Source organism: Drosophila mojavensis, unplaced genomic scaffold (assembly GCF_018153725.1).
Source record: "Drosophila mojavensis isolate 15081-1352.22 unplaced genomic scaffold, ASM1815372v1 contig_36, whole genome shotgun sequence".
Classification (NCBI taxonomy): domain Eukaryota; kingdom Metazoa; phylum Arthropoda; class Insecta; order Diptera; family Drosophilidae; genus Drosophila; species Drosophila mojavensis.
This window is the reverse complement of record NW_025318858.1, coordinates 11,537,259-11,552,212: the sequence shown is the minus strand read 5'-3', so window position 1 is coordinate 11,552,212 and position 14,954 is coordinate 11,537,259. Positions and strand designations below refer to the sequence as shown.

The 14,954-nt window shown below is 38.3% G+C and overlaps 2 protein-coding genes across 7 annotated transcripts in view; one reads left to right on the top strand and one right to left on the bottom strand.

Moving 5' to 3' along the window:
* The window catches only part of LOC6576562 (protein madd-4), a 93,615-nt gene extending 85,201 nt beyond the window's left edge, over positions 1 to 8,414 (bottom strand). For 4 of the 6 annotated variants that reach the window (XM_044008475.1, XM_044008476.1, XM_044008477.1 and 1 more), the window contains exon 1: positions 8,343 to 8,414. In XM_044008475.1, the coding sequence (XP_043864410.1) occupies positions 8,343 to 8,399 (57 nt within the window). In that variant the 5' untranslated portion in view covers positions 8,400 to 8,414. Of the gene's footprint in view, positions 1 to 6,581; positions 7,212 to 8,101 lie in introns of those variants that run through there. The other 2 variants (XM_032728704.2, XM_015165245.3) reach the window with 2 other exon arrangements.
* Positions 8,415 to 9,390: 976 nt separating this feature from the next.
* LOC6576560 (eukaryotic translation elongation factor 2) lies at positions 9,391 to 14,433 on the top strand. The gene is made up of 5 exons (XM_002002513.4): positions 9,391 to 9,495; positions 10,101 to 10,315; positions 10,395 to 10,922; positions 12,267 to 12,963; positions 13,033 to 14,433. Exons 1-5 carry the CDS (start codon positions 9,493 to 9,495, stop codon positions 14,122 to 14,124), a joined length of 2,535 nt encoding a protein of 844 aa, XP_002002549.1. The 5' UTR covers positions 9,391 to 9,492; the 3' UTR covers positions 14,125 to 14,433.
* Positions 14,434 to 14,954: the final 521 nt, after the last annotated feature.

Genomic DNA, 14,954 nt, shown 5'->3' with positions numbered 1-14,954 from the left:
TCAATGACAGCGGGTTTCATGCATGTCGCAAGCGTTAACGGCGCCTCATTAAACAGCCATCAACGCTTATTAATTTTGACATTTCGATGGTCATTTATCATTATCATCTAGCAACTAACAAGCCATCCCAGCACCAGCAGCGACTCGTCAACAGCCGCAGCCGCAGAAACAGAAAATTGCCGCACAGCATTTGCCAGTTAGACAAATTTCGAATTTTCGAAAAAAAGTGGAAAAAAGAAATCCACCAAAAATAATTGCGCAGTTAACACGCTAATCAGCTCGTTACCAACTCTTTGATTTGGAACTCTATGAAAAACCATGCCCATATTTATGGGCACATGAAGCCCGCACAAAACTTTTTTGAAAAGTTTTCCCGCAGGTTTCCACATGGAATAAGCAGCGAGGGTGGCACGAAGAGCTGCGAGTAATTCAATGTACAATGAAATGGTTGTATATGACTAGGCACTAACTGCTGTATAACATATTTCAATGTTGACTAAAATATTTTAAAATCAATTTGTAACGAATATAAAATAGTAAAATGACTTTTTAATGAAAATATTATCATTTAATATTGGACAACAAATTAAATGGTAAATACAATATTTTAAGAACAATTTGAAATGTTAGTGCCTTGATTTGTTTCTTATAGAAAGAGAAATGGCTTAGTTTATTAAATCTTTCACTCTCATAAAAAATCCATTTATTACCTAATTTTCTCGGACTTTTCAAAACTGAGCAAAACTACTCGAGCCACCCTCTCGCTTGCCAGCTCATTAACATTTCAATAAACTGTTGTAAATCTTATTGCGAATGGGCGTGGCAATAGTGTTTGCCTATCATTAGTAACGGCTCAGAGCAGAAGGTGCAACAACTGTGACACGGTCAGCGAAAAATGCAACGCTCCATCGCATCACAAGTGAGAGGGAGAGACAGAAACAAAGGCAAATGGAGATAGAGAGAGAGAGAGAGAGAGAGAGAGAGAGAGAGAGACTAGAAGAGACCCAACCTATATAGAGAAGTCAACATAACTGCATATGTTTTTGTTTTTGGTACACAACCTTAACGAGTCGCTTGTAAATGAGGTCGACACGAAACTTGTTGCCCTGTTATGACTTCTTCTCGCAAACATGACGTCAATTCGAATTGGCAGTCATATAATATATACGTATACATACATATATATAGATGTGGATAAGAATTCCAAAAATTGTGTGCACCCATGACCAAAGTCTGAAACCACATTGTCTGCCTGACAGCCACAGCGAGCAATAAGTTTCAAATGGAGCCGACATCGACGACGTCGTCCATGTCAACGCAAAGAGCGATGAGCTGTGCTCCAAGTGAAGGGGGGGCGAAGCAGCTAAAGAGGAGAGAGAGGGCGCAGCCAAAGGAGAGCCTCCGTCGATTGAGAGGACAGAGCTGCGAGAGGCGCTATCTAGTGCATTGCCATCATTGTCGTTGCAAAACGTTTCGATTTCAACGAATATCATTCAAGTATTTCAGCGTGCACTGAACGAAATCAGTGGAGTGTGCTTAAGCAAATTTAATGCTACAGCGCATTTGAGGAACGATCTGAATGTGAAAAGGTTAAGAAATAAAATAATACAACTTAATAAATAAATTGTAATTTCTATTAAATAAATATTAAAAAATAAAAAATAAATAAAAAACAACCAAATAAACGTCAAATAAATTCAATATAAAATTTTTTTGATATAAGTAAACTACATTTTTAGATTCCTTTTTTTTTGTATAACTTACTGAAAGTTTTATATTAACTACCGTATTTTTTATCGATATTTTCTTGTAAATATATGAGATAAATTTGTATAAACTTTTTATTTTGTCTTTTCATACTTAAAGTATACATTTTTTAAATATATTTTTAATTTATTATTTCCACGAACCTACAAACAAATTTATATTTTAATATTTATTTCTATATATTTTCTTTATGTTGGTTGATCGAAGAGTTTATTAAGTGTAGATATACTTTTAATATTTAAGTAGCTAAGATTCAAAACGTTTCATCTATCTAAATTAGTTCGTAAATATATTAAAATACATAATATTATTATAACTTGATTTGATGTCGTTCTTAAATTATTGAAACAAAAATTATGTTGGCAACTAAAAACTTATAATTAAGCTCGAATTCGTTTAACAACAAATATATTCGACAAGAAACTGCAGCCACTTAAAATGTTGCAGCCGCAGACACCGTAAAAGCACTTGAAAAATAGTATCAAATAGAGAAATGAGAATTCTTTTCCATTTTTATTGTTAAACCAATAAATTATTTAGCATGTATAAATCACAGGGGCACGAAACTTGCGCTGAAAACATGTTAAAGCCATTCAAAGATTTATTTCGAGAAGCGGCTCGAGAGGCTGCAGCGAGTGAAGGGCGTGAGCTGCCGGAGCAGGAAGAGCAGGAGGAGCAGGAGTCAAGCACAAGCGTTGAGAGAAAGCACGCAATAAAATGAATGAATGAATGAGAGAAATACGAAGAAGAAAAAATGCAATGCAAGAAAGGCAAGAAAGAAGTAGGCAAAGTTTTGTGGCTGTTGGCATTTTTTTTTTTTTTTTTTTTTTTAATTTTTCACTCGTTTCACAAGATTTTCCAAATGCCGAGTGCCGCTTGCCAGTCGCATTCGAGTAGATGTGTGTCAGGCTAGGGCTCGAGCCGAACTCCACTGAGCTGAGCTGAATTGTGGGAAACGGTAGGTAGACGCACTAGCAGGAATCACCAACCCATTAACCTGCAACACACACACGCACAAGCATACACACACTCGCACACAACATATCCGCCACTTGGCAACCCCAAACAACTTGCGCTAAACTTTGACAACGTGAGACGAAGCGCGTTATTACTTAACTATATAAAAACATACATACATACACATATATCCTGTAGTTGCTTGAAGGAGGATTGACTATGGTAAGCTTATATGTATATATGTATATATATAAATATATACTCTGAATTTACCTTTAATTAATATTTTAATATCTACTTATCAAGAAACCTATGTTTACATATTTTATTTTTTGATTTATGTTTCTATTAGTTAAATATGAAAAGCAAAAATTAACAAGAATTCTGCATCTCTTCTAAAATATTCAAATTTTACTTATGACGTCGACAGTATATAATATATTAATTTAATATTTTTTGTGGTTTAAGAATTTATTTTAGAATTAATTGAAATGAAATTATTTTTATAAATGGATAAATGGATTTTTCCTATTTAAATGGGTTTATGTTTATAAAAATACGAAATTAAGTAAAAATAAAAACTAAAATATATATTATATTCTTATTTATATTATATATTATATATATATTATATTATATTATATATTATATTCTTCTTCTCTGTATCATTTATCTGTTTAAGAGCTCCCAAATAGACTTCCTTACAGGGCATAAGTCAGTCGGGCAGTCTCATCTAAAGACATTTCACTTCGAACTGTCAACTGGTTCGCCCCAAAGTGGGGCTGGAGTTGGCTCGAGCTGGAGTTGGAGCTGGAGCTGAAGCTGCTCTTTGATTTCGTTGCAGCTTTTAAGTGTTTAACTTCCTCATCTGGCGCTGAGCGTGGCAGAAGGCACAACTTTATGCTGCCTCATAATTCACGGCCCTTTTCCGAGTCCAACTTAAGGACTCGCTTGCTGTCTCTAGTTCGGGATCGGCCTGCGTCTGCCTGGTAAGCAGTTGCATTAACGTCATGAAACTTCTTTAAGTTGGATTGGGAATTTCTTTTACTTGTTTTTACTTTCTTTTATTTTTGATAAAGTCCCTAGAAGACACAATCAAATGCTTACTTCAAATACGAAATGGAGCAGAAGTGCGCCAAATAATCATTAGAAGAGCGCATTAAATGATTTTTAAATGAAGTCACAAATGAGACGATAATCCGCCATGAGACAATTAGTCTCTAATGTGTTCTTAAAAAGCTGCTGGACGTAATGGAAGATGCTTTTATGGCTATTATGAAAGAGTTCTTCTTGAGCAGCAAAGACTTTTGGAACTAAAGGAAGCATTAATGGTCAATAGGGAATAATATACATAGGTATAAGTAATTTTTGTATATTTATAAATGCTGATTTCTATATATCTACATAGGAGTTTGTCCTGATTCTTAATTTTATAAATAAGAAAAGATCCGATGGTAAAAATTAAGGAACTTACAATTTCAAAGTTGTGAGAGTTAATATTTGTATTTTAAATATTTTCCTTCAAATTAATTTTCATATTTTGAAAATCAGCTTTTAATAGAAACTTCAGATAAAATTAAACCCAATATTTAACGGCTTTTCGATAACACTTCCGAAAAACCGTTCTGCCTAGAAGTGCTATAAAATTGTTGCTTTTAGCACATATTAAAAACAAAGAGAGAGAGGGAGGGTGTGAGAGTGAGAGAAAACGATGTAGTAACAACAGCCTTTAACTATCCTACAACCATATTGAATCACTTGGAAACATCTAAAAGCTTTACACACGCACTGAAAGCTCTTTACGATTCTTACGTTTGTTTATTTTCAACTTTTTTTTAGCTGAGAAAACAAACGCCTTTGGTGGACCCCAATAAACACATAAATATAACAGCTACTTGAGACCAATCGAAGTCTTCATAAAGTGTGAGTACTGTATGTAGCGACCTCTCACTTCGCTCCCCCACACACCGCCCACATCAGCTCTTCCTTTCTCTGCCTGTCATACTTACAGCTTAATAACGGCGGCTAATCTGAGAGGCATACATTCACGCACGCACACATACACACGCACGCACACACATACACACTCACGCACGCACGCATATTGTCAGAATTCTTTGTAGAAATTTTCGCACACAATGGGCGCATTATGTCGCTCGTCTGCGTCGACTTTTTAAGTAAATTATAAAATATTTAAGTATTTTAAAGGCGAATTTCATTGAAATTGAGGCAAATAGAGGTATGAGAATGCAAAATAAATATTTAACAACTGCGCAATACTCTGCTGTGCACAGATACAGTAATACATGGAAATGTGAAGGTAAATTGAAAACAGTAAATAAAAAATTTTATAAATCAAAAGCAAAAAATAATAGTTATAATAATAAATATTTCAGCTTTGCTATCATATTCCAGAAGGTACGAAAAAAAAACTATGCAATAAAATATTTAATAAAAGTTTAATAAAAAATGAAAAATATAATATAATTTATCTACATTTTATTTAATATTAAAAAAGAACGAAGTAGATTTTTAGGTGTTTTATATAAATTAAATATATTTCGTTTAATAACATAAAAAGGTTTAAATCCTACAATATCCTTTCAAAAATGGTTTATATGTTCTAAATAATTTAATTAAATTTCTTTTGGTGATATAAAAACTACATTTTTATTCTATTCGTATTCCAAAATTGAGAAAAAAAAAACTATTAAAAAATTTAATAGCTATTATTACGTATTTTAAGCAGTTTGAAAAATGAAAAATTATATTCAATAGATCAGATAAATGTATATATATCAGATTTCAGTCTATTCTGCACACAGCGCATATACCTGCACTTCTTCACTCTCAGTACAGTGCTTGGAATAAGTGTATGCAAAAGTCAACGACTGCCAGACAGACGGCCGGACGGTCCCACTGGCAGACATGCCCAGACAAGGACTGGCCGCCAGGAAGTTGAAGGAAACGCATACAATGTGGGAATGTCATTTTGCTACAGAATGTCACAGCCTTTCCATCTCTCTCTCTCTTTTTCGCTCTCATTTTTATTTTTTTATTGCAGCTATGTATGTGTGTGTAAAGGCCTGACGCTTGTCCCAGCTTTCCCTCTCTCCCCCCACTCCTGCTGTTGGCAGCTGTCTTGCTCTCTGCTCTTCATCTTCATCTTTTCTCATTGTGCATGGCAGAGCGCATAGCATTTGCAACGGTAAAAGCGAATATCGTTCACATTCAATTGGAACTGATTGCAAAGCAGCGTCCTGTGGTTGTTCATTAAGGTTTAAGCTTACCGAAGGATTATCCTGAGTTGTCTATGTTGAGTTGTTATGTTGCTTAAACTAAAATTTATGTACAGAAAATTCAAGTCTAAGTTGTTTGCATGAAAAGATCTCGCTTGAGCGATGTCTAATCCAAAACAGAATTCCCCCTTAAGCTGTGCTATGTAAATATACAAATATTTATCTTATTGTATTTCACATGCAATGCAAAGCTCTCTCACGCGCACTTACACACACACATACATGTAGCTGCTGCGTAAATTCCTATGCTCATTTAACGCTTGTTATTCAACACTCTCTCTTTCTCTGTACTCCTCTTCCCACACAGTTACACTGGAGAGGACGTGTCAAGACCCGTTCAAATAGAATTAAAATGCAGCTATTAAATAAAAATCTCAGCAGTGACCACAGCGCTCTTAACTTAAAATTAATTACAATTAAGCAAAGAAAATGGCACACACCAAAAAACACAAAAAAAGAGAAGAGAGTGCGAACAAAAGAGCAAAAATAATAAAAAAAATAAATAAAATAAAAATAAAAATAAAACAACAAAAACAGGCCAAAAGCCGGGCAACTTACAACAGTCACGAGTTGAAAGACTAACACGCTAAGCGCTTCGCATTAAATCCAAAAGAGCGTCTCAGTCGCTGTCGTAGTCGCAGCAGTCGGAGCACAAAATTTAACACTAACTGCGCTGCCGGCGGCAATGGCGTCTGCTGTTGTTGCTGCTGCTAATCCACTTTTACTGTTCTTCCGCTCACTCCAACATGCACACACTCACACAAATAAACACAAACACACACTTGCACGCGCACACTTGCATGCTCTCATGTATGCAAGCGAAAAGGTAGCGACGGCGACGCTGCAATTTTTTTTCCGTTTTATTATATTTTATTTTCTTTTTTGTTTTTTTTGGTGCTGCGCTTTTGTTGTTTGTGGTTTTTTGTTGCTGTTGTTGTTGCGGCTGCTGCGCTGCCGCTGCTTGGCGCTTTTCGCACTGATTGTTACACACTAAAATCGAATTAAACTTGCGCGCTGTGCAGTTGTTGCGATTGTAGTTGTTGCTATATTTTTGCCGCACTTTCCGCCAACTTTCGCTCTAACTTTTACTTTGTTTGCAGCGCAGGACACGTTGGCCAACAACAACAAAATAACGGAGTAAAAGCAGAGCGTAGAAACAACAACAAAATAACGAGTAAAAGCAGAGCGTAGAAAACTTTTAAAAACGTGCAATTTTCGGCTGAATGTTGTTGTTGTTGTTACTCCTCCTCTTTCTCTTCCTTGCTGTTTCTCTTCTTTTTTGCTAGCTGCAACGAAGCGAACGCGTAAAAGGGATTTTCTAATAAGAAACGAGACAAAAATGGTGAGCGTTGCGATCAACGGTGCAAGCGTTGCGGGACTTAACGGCTTCTAGCCCATTTATCTGCGTGCGGTGTATTTATTGTAATAATTATTATTATTATTTTTATTTTTTTTTTTTTTGGGGTATTGTTTTTTCCGAGATCACGAAACTTTTTCTTTTAGTCTGTAATATTTTATGCGGCTAATAAGTCACACTAAAAATTAAATTTTCAGTTTGTTTTATGCGCTTTGTAATTTATTTTAAATTAAAAATTATCTTTGCTTATTTTTCTTTGTAAGTGTTTAATTGGACTTGCACTAATAATTCTTTTTCCTAAAATAAGAAAAGCTGAAAACTTGTAACACTAATTACACTAACTAACTAACACTAACACTTTTATTCCAAACCCTTTTTAAAATTTTTTTTAAAGATTATTTTATTTTAATTTATTTTAAAATCCTTTTTTTTTTTTTTAATTTTATACTTTTCCTGTTATCAAAATTTTTATTCTTTTATATATTGTATATTAATTTTTTATATATTGTATATTAATTTAAAATTATTCATTCTATTTTACTGATTTCATTCTTGCATTATCCCACAAATATTCAAATGAACTGCAAACCCCATTTACTCCAATAAGAAAAATCCTTCATTATCAAAAGAATATCCCACAATAATAGCATCCGCTAATTATGCTCTGATTCGATTTCCCAAACTGATCTTTACAATCCTCCTTAGATTCTAGAAATCTCACCGATGTTTGCATGCAAGTCCAACTGCTATACTCATATTAGCACATGTTCGGCTTTGTTATATTTAATTTTTAATTAAATCTGCAAACTTTAGTTAATTATTTATTTTATTATGCACTGTGATGCATCCTTAAAATACAACACACACACACACACGCACGTACGCACACTCACACTACGCACAGCAACAATAAAACGCACGAGTGTGTGTGCCCCTTATTAGAATCGGAGCTTCAATTTTACCGTTAGCACAGACCGTACGCACAGAAAATCACTTGAAAACTGTTCGGCCGGCCGCATCGGATGTGCCGAACGGCCAGCCACTGGGCACAGCCAATGATGTTGCGACAACAATGTTGCTGAAACGTACTTACTGCATGCGAGCCGAAGCTAATTCTGATTGTTGCCGTGAGAGCCAGCAATGTTGCAGCAACTGGTTTGAGTGGAATTTGTCTGCAGCTCATGCAAGTTGAGGGCGAACATGTCGCAGGTGATTTAAGTTCGTTTGAGTTGTTTGAAATGATTTGATACAGTTGTGCAGTCACTGAGGTGAATATTAGTTGAGCAACATTTTGGTGTGTTGCTACGATGTGCTGCCGCTCAGCATGTTGCATGACGTCGACTACATGAGAATTTCTTATATTTAGACAATAGTCAATCATGACTGAACAAGTTTGGTTGCTTTGACTGCGTGGGTGAGACACAACGGTTTATTCTGTTCTCTTCACGCATGCCAAACAATTTGAAGGAAAAGGCGATTAAAAGCGTCAGACAAATTGAGCAATTAGGCCGGAAAACCGGCATACGCCGTTGAAATTGTAATTTGACTAACATTGATCAATATCAATGAATACATATGTATGTACACCTCCTTAAACTATGATGATTATTCCTATTACTAAAGCATTGGTGTCTGATTTCATCAATGCGTAAAACTAATTACTTTAAAGCAAATAAATGAGATGTAATATTATATGAAGACATGTATGTAAACATATTAAATGCCTTTTATAATCTGATAAAAACAAAACACACTCACCCGCTTTGAAGGTTAGTGAAATATCAGTTTTTTTCTTTTCTTCAAATATAAGCAGTAAGCATAGATTTTTACAAATCCAATATTCTCACACAATTTTAAATTTCCAAATCCATTCCGCGCAAATCATAAACACATTTCCCACTCACATGGTTGCACTATTCATATCGATAGCTTACACCCGACTATCGATTGTTGCTGACAGTCGCATTGCCCATCGATTCTATCGATTGTGCGACTGCCGTTTGACCGTCGCGTCTCTAGCACAGCGACTTTGCCCGTTCTTTCCTGTCGATACGCCAGTGCAGGCGTGTAGTGTTTTTAAAGTTGGTCCACGTAAATCAATAAACATCCAAAATGGTAGGTGCCAATAATCTGAAATAAATGCAACAAATGCAGGACAATAAAACGCCGCAGTCAAGTGCATCATAATTTTGTGCGTGTGTTTGTCAGAAGAGTGTATAAAATGATGCCAAAAAGACTATCTAAAAATTGTAGACGTGACACCGTCTATCCACTGTATGTGTGTGTGTGTGTGTGTGTGAGTGAGGCAGTGGTGAAATGCAAGACAAAGAAAATAGCTCAAGGGGCCATCACAATGACGTATGCAACTATTGCAAAAAAACGAAAGAGATGAAAACGGGTCATAAGATGTGGCCAGATGTTTGCTTAATGCATTTGTGTAAGTGATTATCTATATATATATGTATATATATATAGAACTACAAAATTGTTTTGCAAGCAATAGACAACGCAAGTGGTTTTCAGGTTCAGTTCTAACCTCACAAAATATCATATCGCCTGAGCCAAAAATGTGTGCAGGTATCTGTGCGTGTGTGAGAATTTGTATGGGCATTAAACGCCATTTTTAATGGCAGCCAAGCCTCGCTCACAGCTTACACATGGATTTAACTCTGATTCCTTTCTCTTTTCTTTTTTTTTTTTCCTCCTGCTGCTGTTTATAGGTCAACTTCACCGTCGACGAAATCCGTGGCTTGATGGACAAGAAGCGTAATATTCGCAACATGTCCGTCATTGCTCACGTCGATCACGGCAAATCCACCTTGACCGATTCGCTTGTGTCCAAGGCTGGTATTATTGCCGGCGCTAAGGCTGGTGAGACCCGTTTCACCGATACCCGCAAGGATGAGCAGGAGCGTTGCATTACCATCAAGTCAACGTAAGTCTTAGACATAGGTCTACCCTCAGCCACGCCCTCCAATCTAACATATGACCTAATCTCAATTTCTCATTTGCAGTGCCATTTCCATGTACTTTGAGGTGGAGGATAAGGATTTGGTGTTCATCACGCATCCCGATCAGCGTGAGAAAGAATGCAAGGGTTTCTTGATCAATCTGATCGATTCACCCGGTCACGTTGATTTCTCATCTGAGGTGACGGCCGCTCTCCGTGTCACCGACGGAGCCCTCGTCGTTGTGGACTGCGTTTCCGGCGTGTGCGTCCAAACTGAGACTGTGCTGCGTCAGGCTATCGCTGAGCGCATCAAGCCCATTCTGTTCATGAACAAGATGGACCGCGCTCTGCTGGAGCTGCAACTGGATGCTGAGGAGCTGTACCAGACCTTCCAGCGTATCGTGGAGAACGTGAACGTCATCATTGCCACCTACAATGACGATGGCGGCCCAATGGGTGAGGTGCGTGTGGACCCCAGCAAGGGTTCAGTTGGTTTCGGTTCCGGCCTCCACGGCTGGGCTTTTACCCTCAAGCAGTTCTCCGAGATGTACTCTGAGAAGTTCAAGATTGACGTTGTCAAGCTAATGAACCGGTAAGCTAAACTAATACTTGTATATATCTATATCAATCTATACGCTTTTAGCACAAAACGTGTGACGCTGAGCGTGCGACTTCTTTTTGGACAGTCACAAACCTGCAAGGGGCGTGGCTGTTCAGCTAGAACCGCGCGTGCTGATAGCGCCACAAGTGCAATCGAAAATAAAAGCAGATCAAATTAAGTAGACGCTGCTGAAACGCTACACCGGAACCTCTTTCCTAATGTTCTAACGGTGCATTTGCTAAGGCAGCGATTCGACAAATTAACAATATATCTATATATATAGGTACGGTCATGAAAATAGTGCGACTAATAAACTAAATATAAATGCATGAATTAATAGCAAACTATTTTAAAATTATTATTTCTATAACTGCGTCTATATATATTTAAATAAGTATTATATATTTTAATATTTATAGGCTCCATCATTTCAACTTTAGTTTTTTATAAGCCACTTAAAAGAAAACACCCAATATTTTACATTAGAGTTGGTTGCATAAAATCTTTGATATAGTTGTATATGTGATGTATGTTCTGATTTTCTTCGTAATGCCCTCGTTTTCTGTTTCACGGAAAAATGATCTATTCTTACAAAAAATATGCTCTAGCTCGCTCGCCTAGCAACACTAGTATGACGTCATTTTTTTTTAGCTTTACCACTAAAAAAGTTTCGCAGCAATACAACGAAATTAGCGAGAGTGAAATTTGATTACAATAGACTAAGACGATCGTTGTTAAGCTGTAGAGCCGACAAATAGAATTATCTGAAGAATATAATAATAATCATATGGGATATAATATGCAAATACATTGAGAAGAAAATAAAATAAAATAAAAATTAATTAAAAGCATTGATAGAAATGAATTGGTCAATTTAAATATTAAATATAGACAAACTAAATAAATTACATATGAATTATTTCAACAATGAGTTGAATAATTCCTTTTAATGCATAAACAACATACAAAATACCATCAATCAAAATATAAAAACTAAATTAATCAGACTCTCCTGGAAAATATTGAAGAAGTATCCGAATTATATATCTCTTCGTGAAAGAATTAGATTAGATATTGATAATTAATAAAATTATAAAAACTAAGGAAATCAGTCTCACCTGGAAAAAGTGATTCAGAAGTGTACGAAATAAACATTTATTCCTGAAAGTAGATTAGATTAGATATAAATAATTAATAAATATTATTCATATCAATTACTGTCTAAACAAACTGTCTAAAAATCATTAGTTAAAATCAATTTCCCTATAAAACACATTTATTCATTATAAAAATAATCAAAACTCAATTTCAACTTATGTTAATTTCTTTTTGTAGCCTGTGGGGTGAGAACTTCTTCAATGCCAAGACCAAGAAATGGCAGAAGCAAAAGGAGGCGGACAACAAGCGCTCCTTCTGCATGTACATTCTGGATCCCATCTACAAGGTGTTCGATGCCATCATGAACTACAAAAAGGAGGAGATCGGCACGCTGCTGGAGAAGATCGGCGTTACGCTCAAGCACGAGGATAAGGACAAGGATGGCAAGGCACTGTTGAAGACCGTGATGCGCACCTGGCTGCCAGCCGGTGAGGCACTGCTTCAGATGATTGCCATCCATTTGCCATCGCCCGTGGTTGCCCAGAAGTACCGTATGGAGATGCTGTACGAGGGTCCTCATGATGACGAGGCTGCCATCGCTGTCAAGAACTGCGATCCCGATGGTCCACTGATGATGTACATCTCCAAGATGGTACCGACCTCTGATAAGGGACGTTTCTATGCCTTCGGTCGTGTGTTCTCCGGCAAGGTGGCCACCGGCCAGAAGTGCCGCATCATGGGCCCCAACTACACGCCCGGCAAGAAGGAGGATCTGTACGAGAAGGCCATTCAGCGCACCATCCTGATGATGGGTCGCTATGTGGAGGCTATTGAGGATGTCCCATCCGGCAACATTTGCGGTCTGGTCGGTGTCGATCAGTTCCTGGTTAAGACCGGTACCATCACTACCTTCAAGGATGCCCACAACATGAAGGTAATACAGACTCGAATCTTCTAATGATTAGCTTATTAATATTCAATTCGTTGTTTCTCAATTCTCCAGGTGATGAAGTTCTCCGTGTCGCCTGTGGTGCGTGTTGCCGTCGAGCCCAAGAACCCTGCTGATTTGCCCAAGTTGGTGGAGGGTCTGAAGCGTCTGGCCAAGTCTGATCCTATGGTGCAGTGCATCATTGAGGAGTCTGGTGAGCACATCATTGCCGGCGCCGGTGAATTGCATTTGGAAATTTGCCTTAAGGATTTGGAAGAAGATCACGCTTGCATCCCATTGAAGAAGTCCGATCCTGTGGTCTCTTATCGCGAGACTGTCTCCGAGGAATCCAACCAGATGTGCTTGTCCAAGTCGCCCAACAAGCACAACCGTCTGCTGATGAAGGCTCTGCCCATGCCCGACGGTCTGCCCGAGGATATTGATAACGGTGAAGTTAGCGCCAAGGATGATTTCAAGGTTCGCGCCCGTTATCTGGCCGAGAAGTACGACTACGATGTGACCGAAGCCCGTAAGATCTGGTGCTTTGGCCCTGATGGTACCGGCCCCAACTTCATTCTGGACTGCACCAAGTCCGTGCAATACCTAAATGAAATCAAGGATTCCGTTGTTGCTGGCTTCCAGTGGGCCTCCAAGGAGGGTATCTTGGCCGATGAGAATCTGCGCGGTGTTCGTTTCAACATCTATGACGTCACCCTGCATGCTGACGCCATCCATCGCGGTGGTGGCCAAATCATTCCCACTACCCGTCGTTGCCTGTACGCCGCTGCAATCACCGCCAGTCCTCGTCTGATGGAGCCCGTCTATCTGTGCGAGATCCAGTGTCCCGAGGTGGCCGTCGGCGGCATCTACGGTGTGTTGAACAGGCGTCGTGGCCATGTGTTCGAGGAGAACCAGGTCGTTGGCACACCCATGTTCGTTGTCAAGGCTTATCTGCCCGTCAACGAGTCGTTCGGCTTCACGGCCGATCTGCGCTCCAACACTGGCGGCCAGGCCTTCCCACAGTGCGTGTTCGACCATTGGCAAGTGCTGCCCGGTGATCCGTGCGAGCCATCCAGCAAGCCCTACCAGATTGTCCAGGATACCCGTAAGCGCAAGGGTCTCAAGGAGGGTCTGCCCGATCTGTCGCAGTATTTGGACAAATTGTAAGCGGCGACTCCAACAACAACCACATGGGGGACGATGGGCTGCAGCTGCCTAACTATGAGACAGGTGGATCGAACAAAGATGCAGAGACAACAGCAAATAACATCAACAGCTGTGGCCGCTGGCAGCGTTTAAAAAACAAACACACACAACAACAACATTTAAAGAAATTTTGATGATTATTAATTGTATAACAGTAAACAACAACAAAATAAATCACGTAAATGATTATACTTAAGTTTATATAAAACAAGAAAACAAATACATACATAGAGAGCGCACTTCAAATGTGCTCGAAACAAAAATAGAAAACGACGAAAAGAAGGCAAAAGGGGGAGCAAGTTTTAAGTGGAAGCAAAGTATACAATTAACAAGCTTGCTGTTAACGAAGATCAGACGAGGAGTTGCTGTTAAAGCAACTGAAATTTACATGTTAACATAGCTGGAATTTTTTCAGACGCTTCCAACTGGTTGGTTCCAGCATGTTTGCTGTTAACGAAGATCAGATCATAAGCGACGCTGTTAAAGCGAGCGAAATTTGAATGTTAGTTAACATTGCCATTGACAGAAGCGAAAAGCAGTTGAAGTTGGGGACGTGGTGAATCAGCCACCCTACCATACTGATTTGAGCAGCACTATTTTGTTAATAACCGTAACAGCTGTAGTTGCCGCATTGACGTGCAACGCAGGGGTTGCATTTTGGCTTTATTGTTTTTGTTGTGCGTATAACACGCCGCGTGGCCAAGTGCAAAATCACAAAGCAAAGCACACAAAGCCAATCAATGTTAATGATTACAACAAATGAGTGACATGCGGCGTTTGGCAAACAAAAA

Excerpts from the sequence above, each read along its gene's own strand:
- LOC6576560 (XM_002002513.4), top strand. Across the intron at positions 10,316-10,394 it reads TGCATTACCATCAAGTCAAC|TGCCATTTCCATGTACTTTG; the intron begins GTAAGTCTTAGA and ends TCTCATTTGCAG. Across the intron at positions 10,923-12,266 it reads GTTGTCAAGCTAATGAACCG|CCTGTGGGGTGAGAACTTCT; the intron begins GTAAGCTAAACT and ends TTCTTTTTGTAG.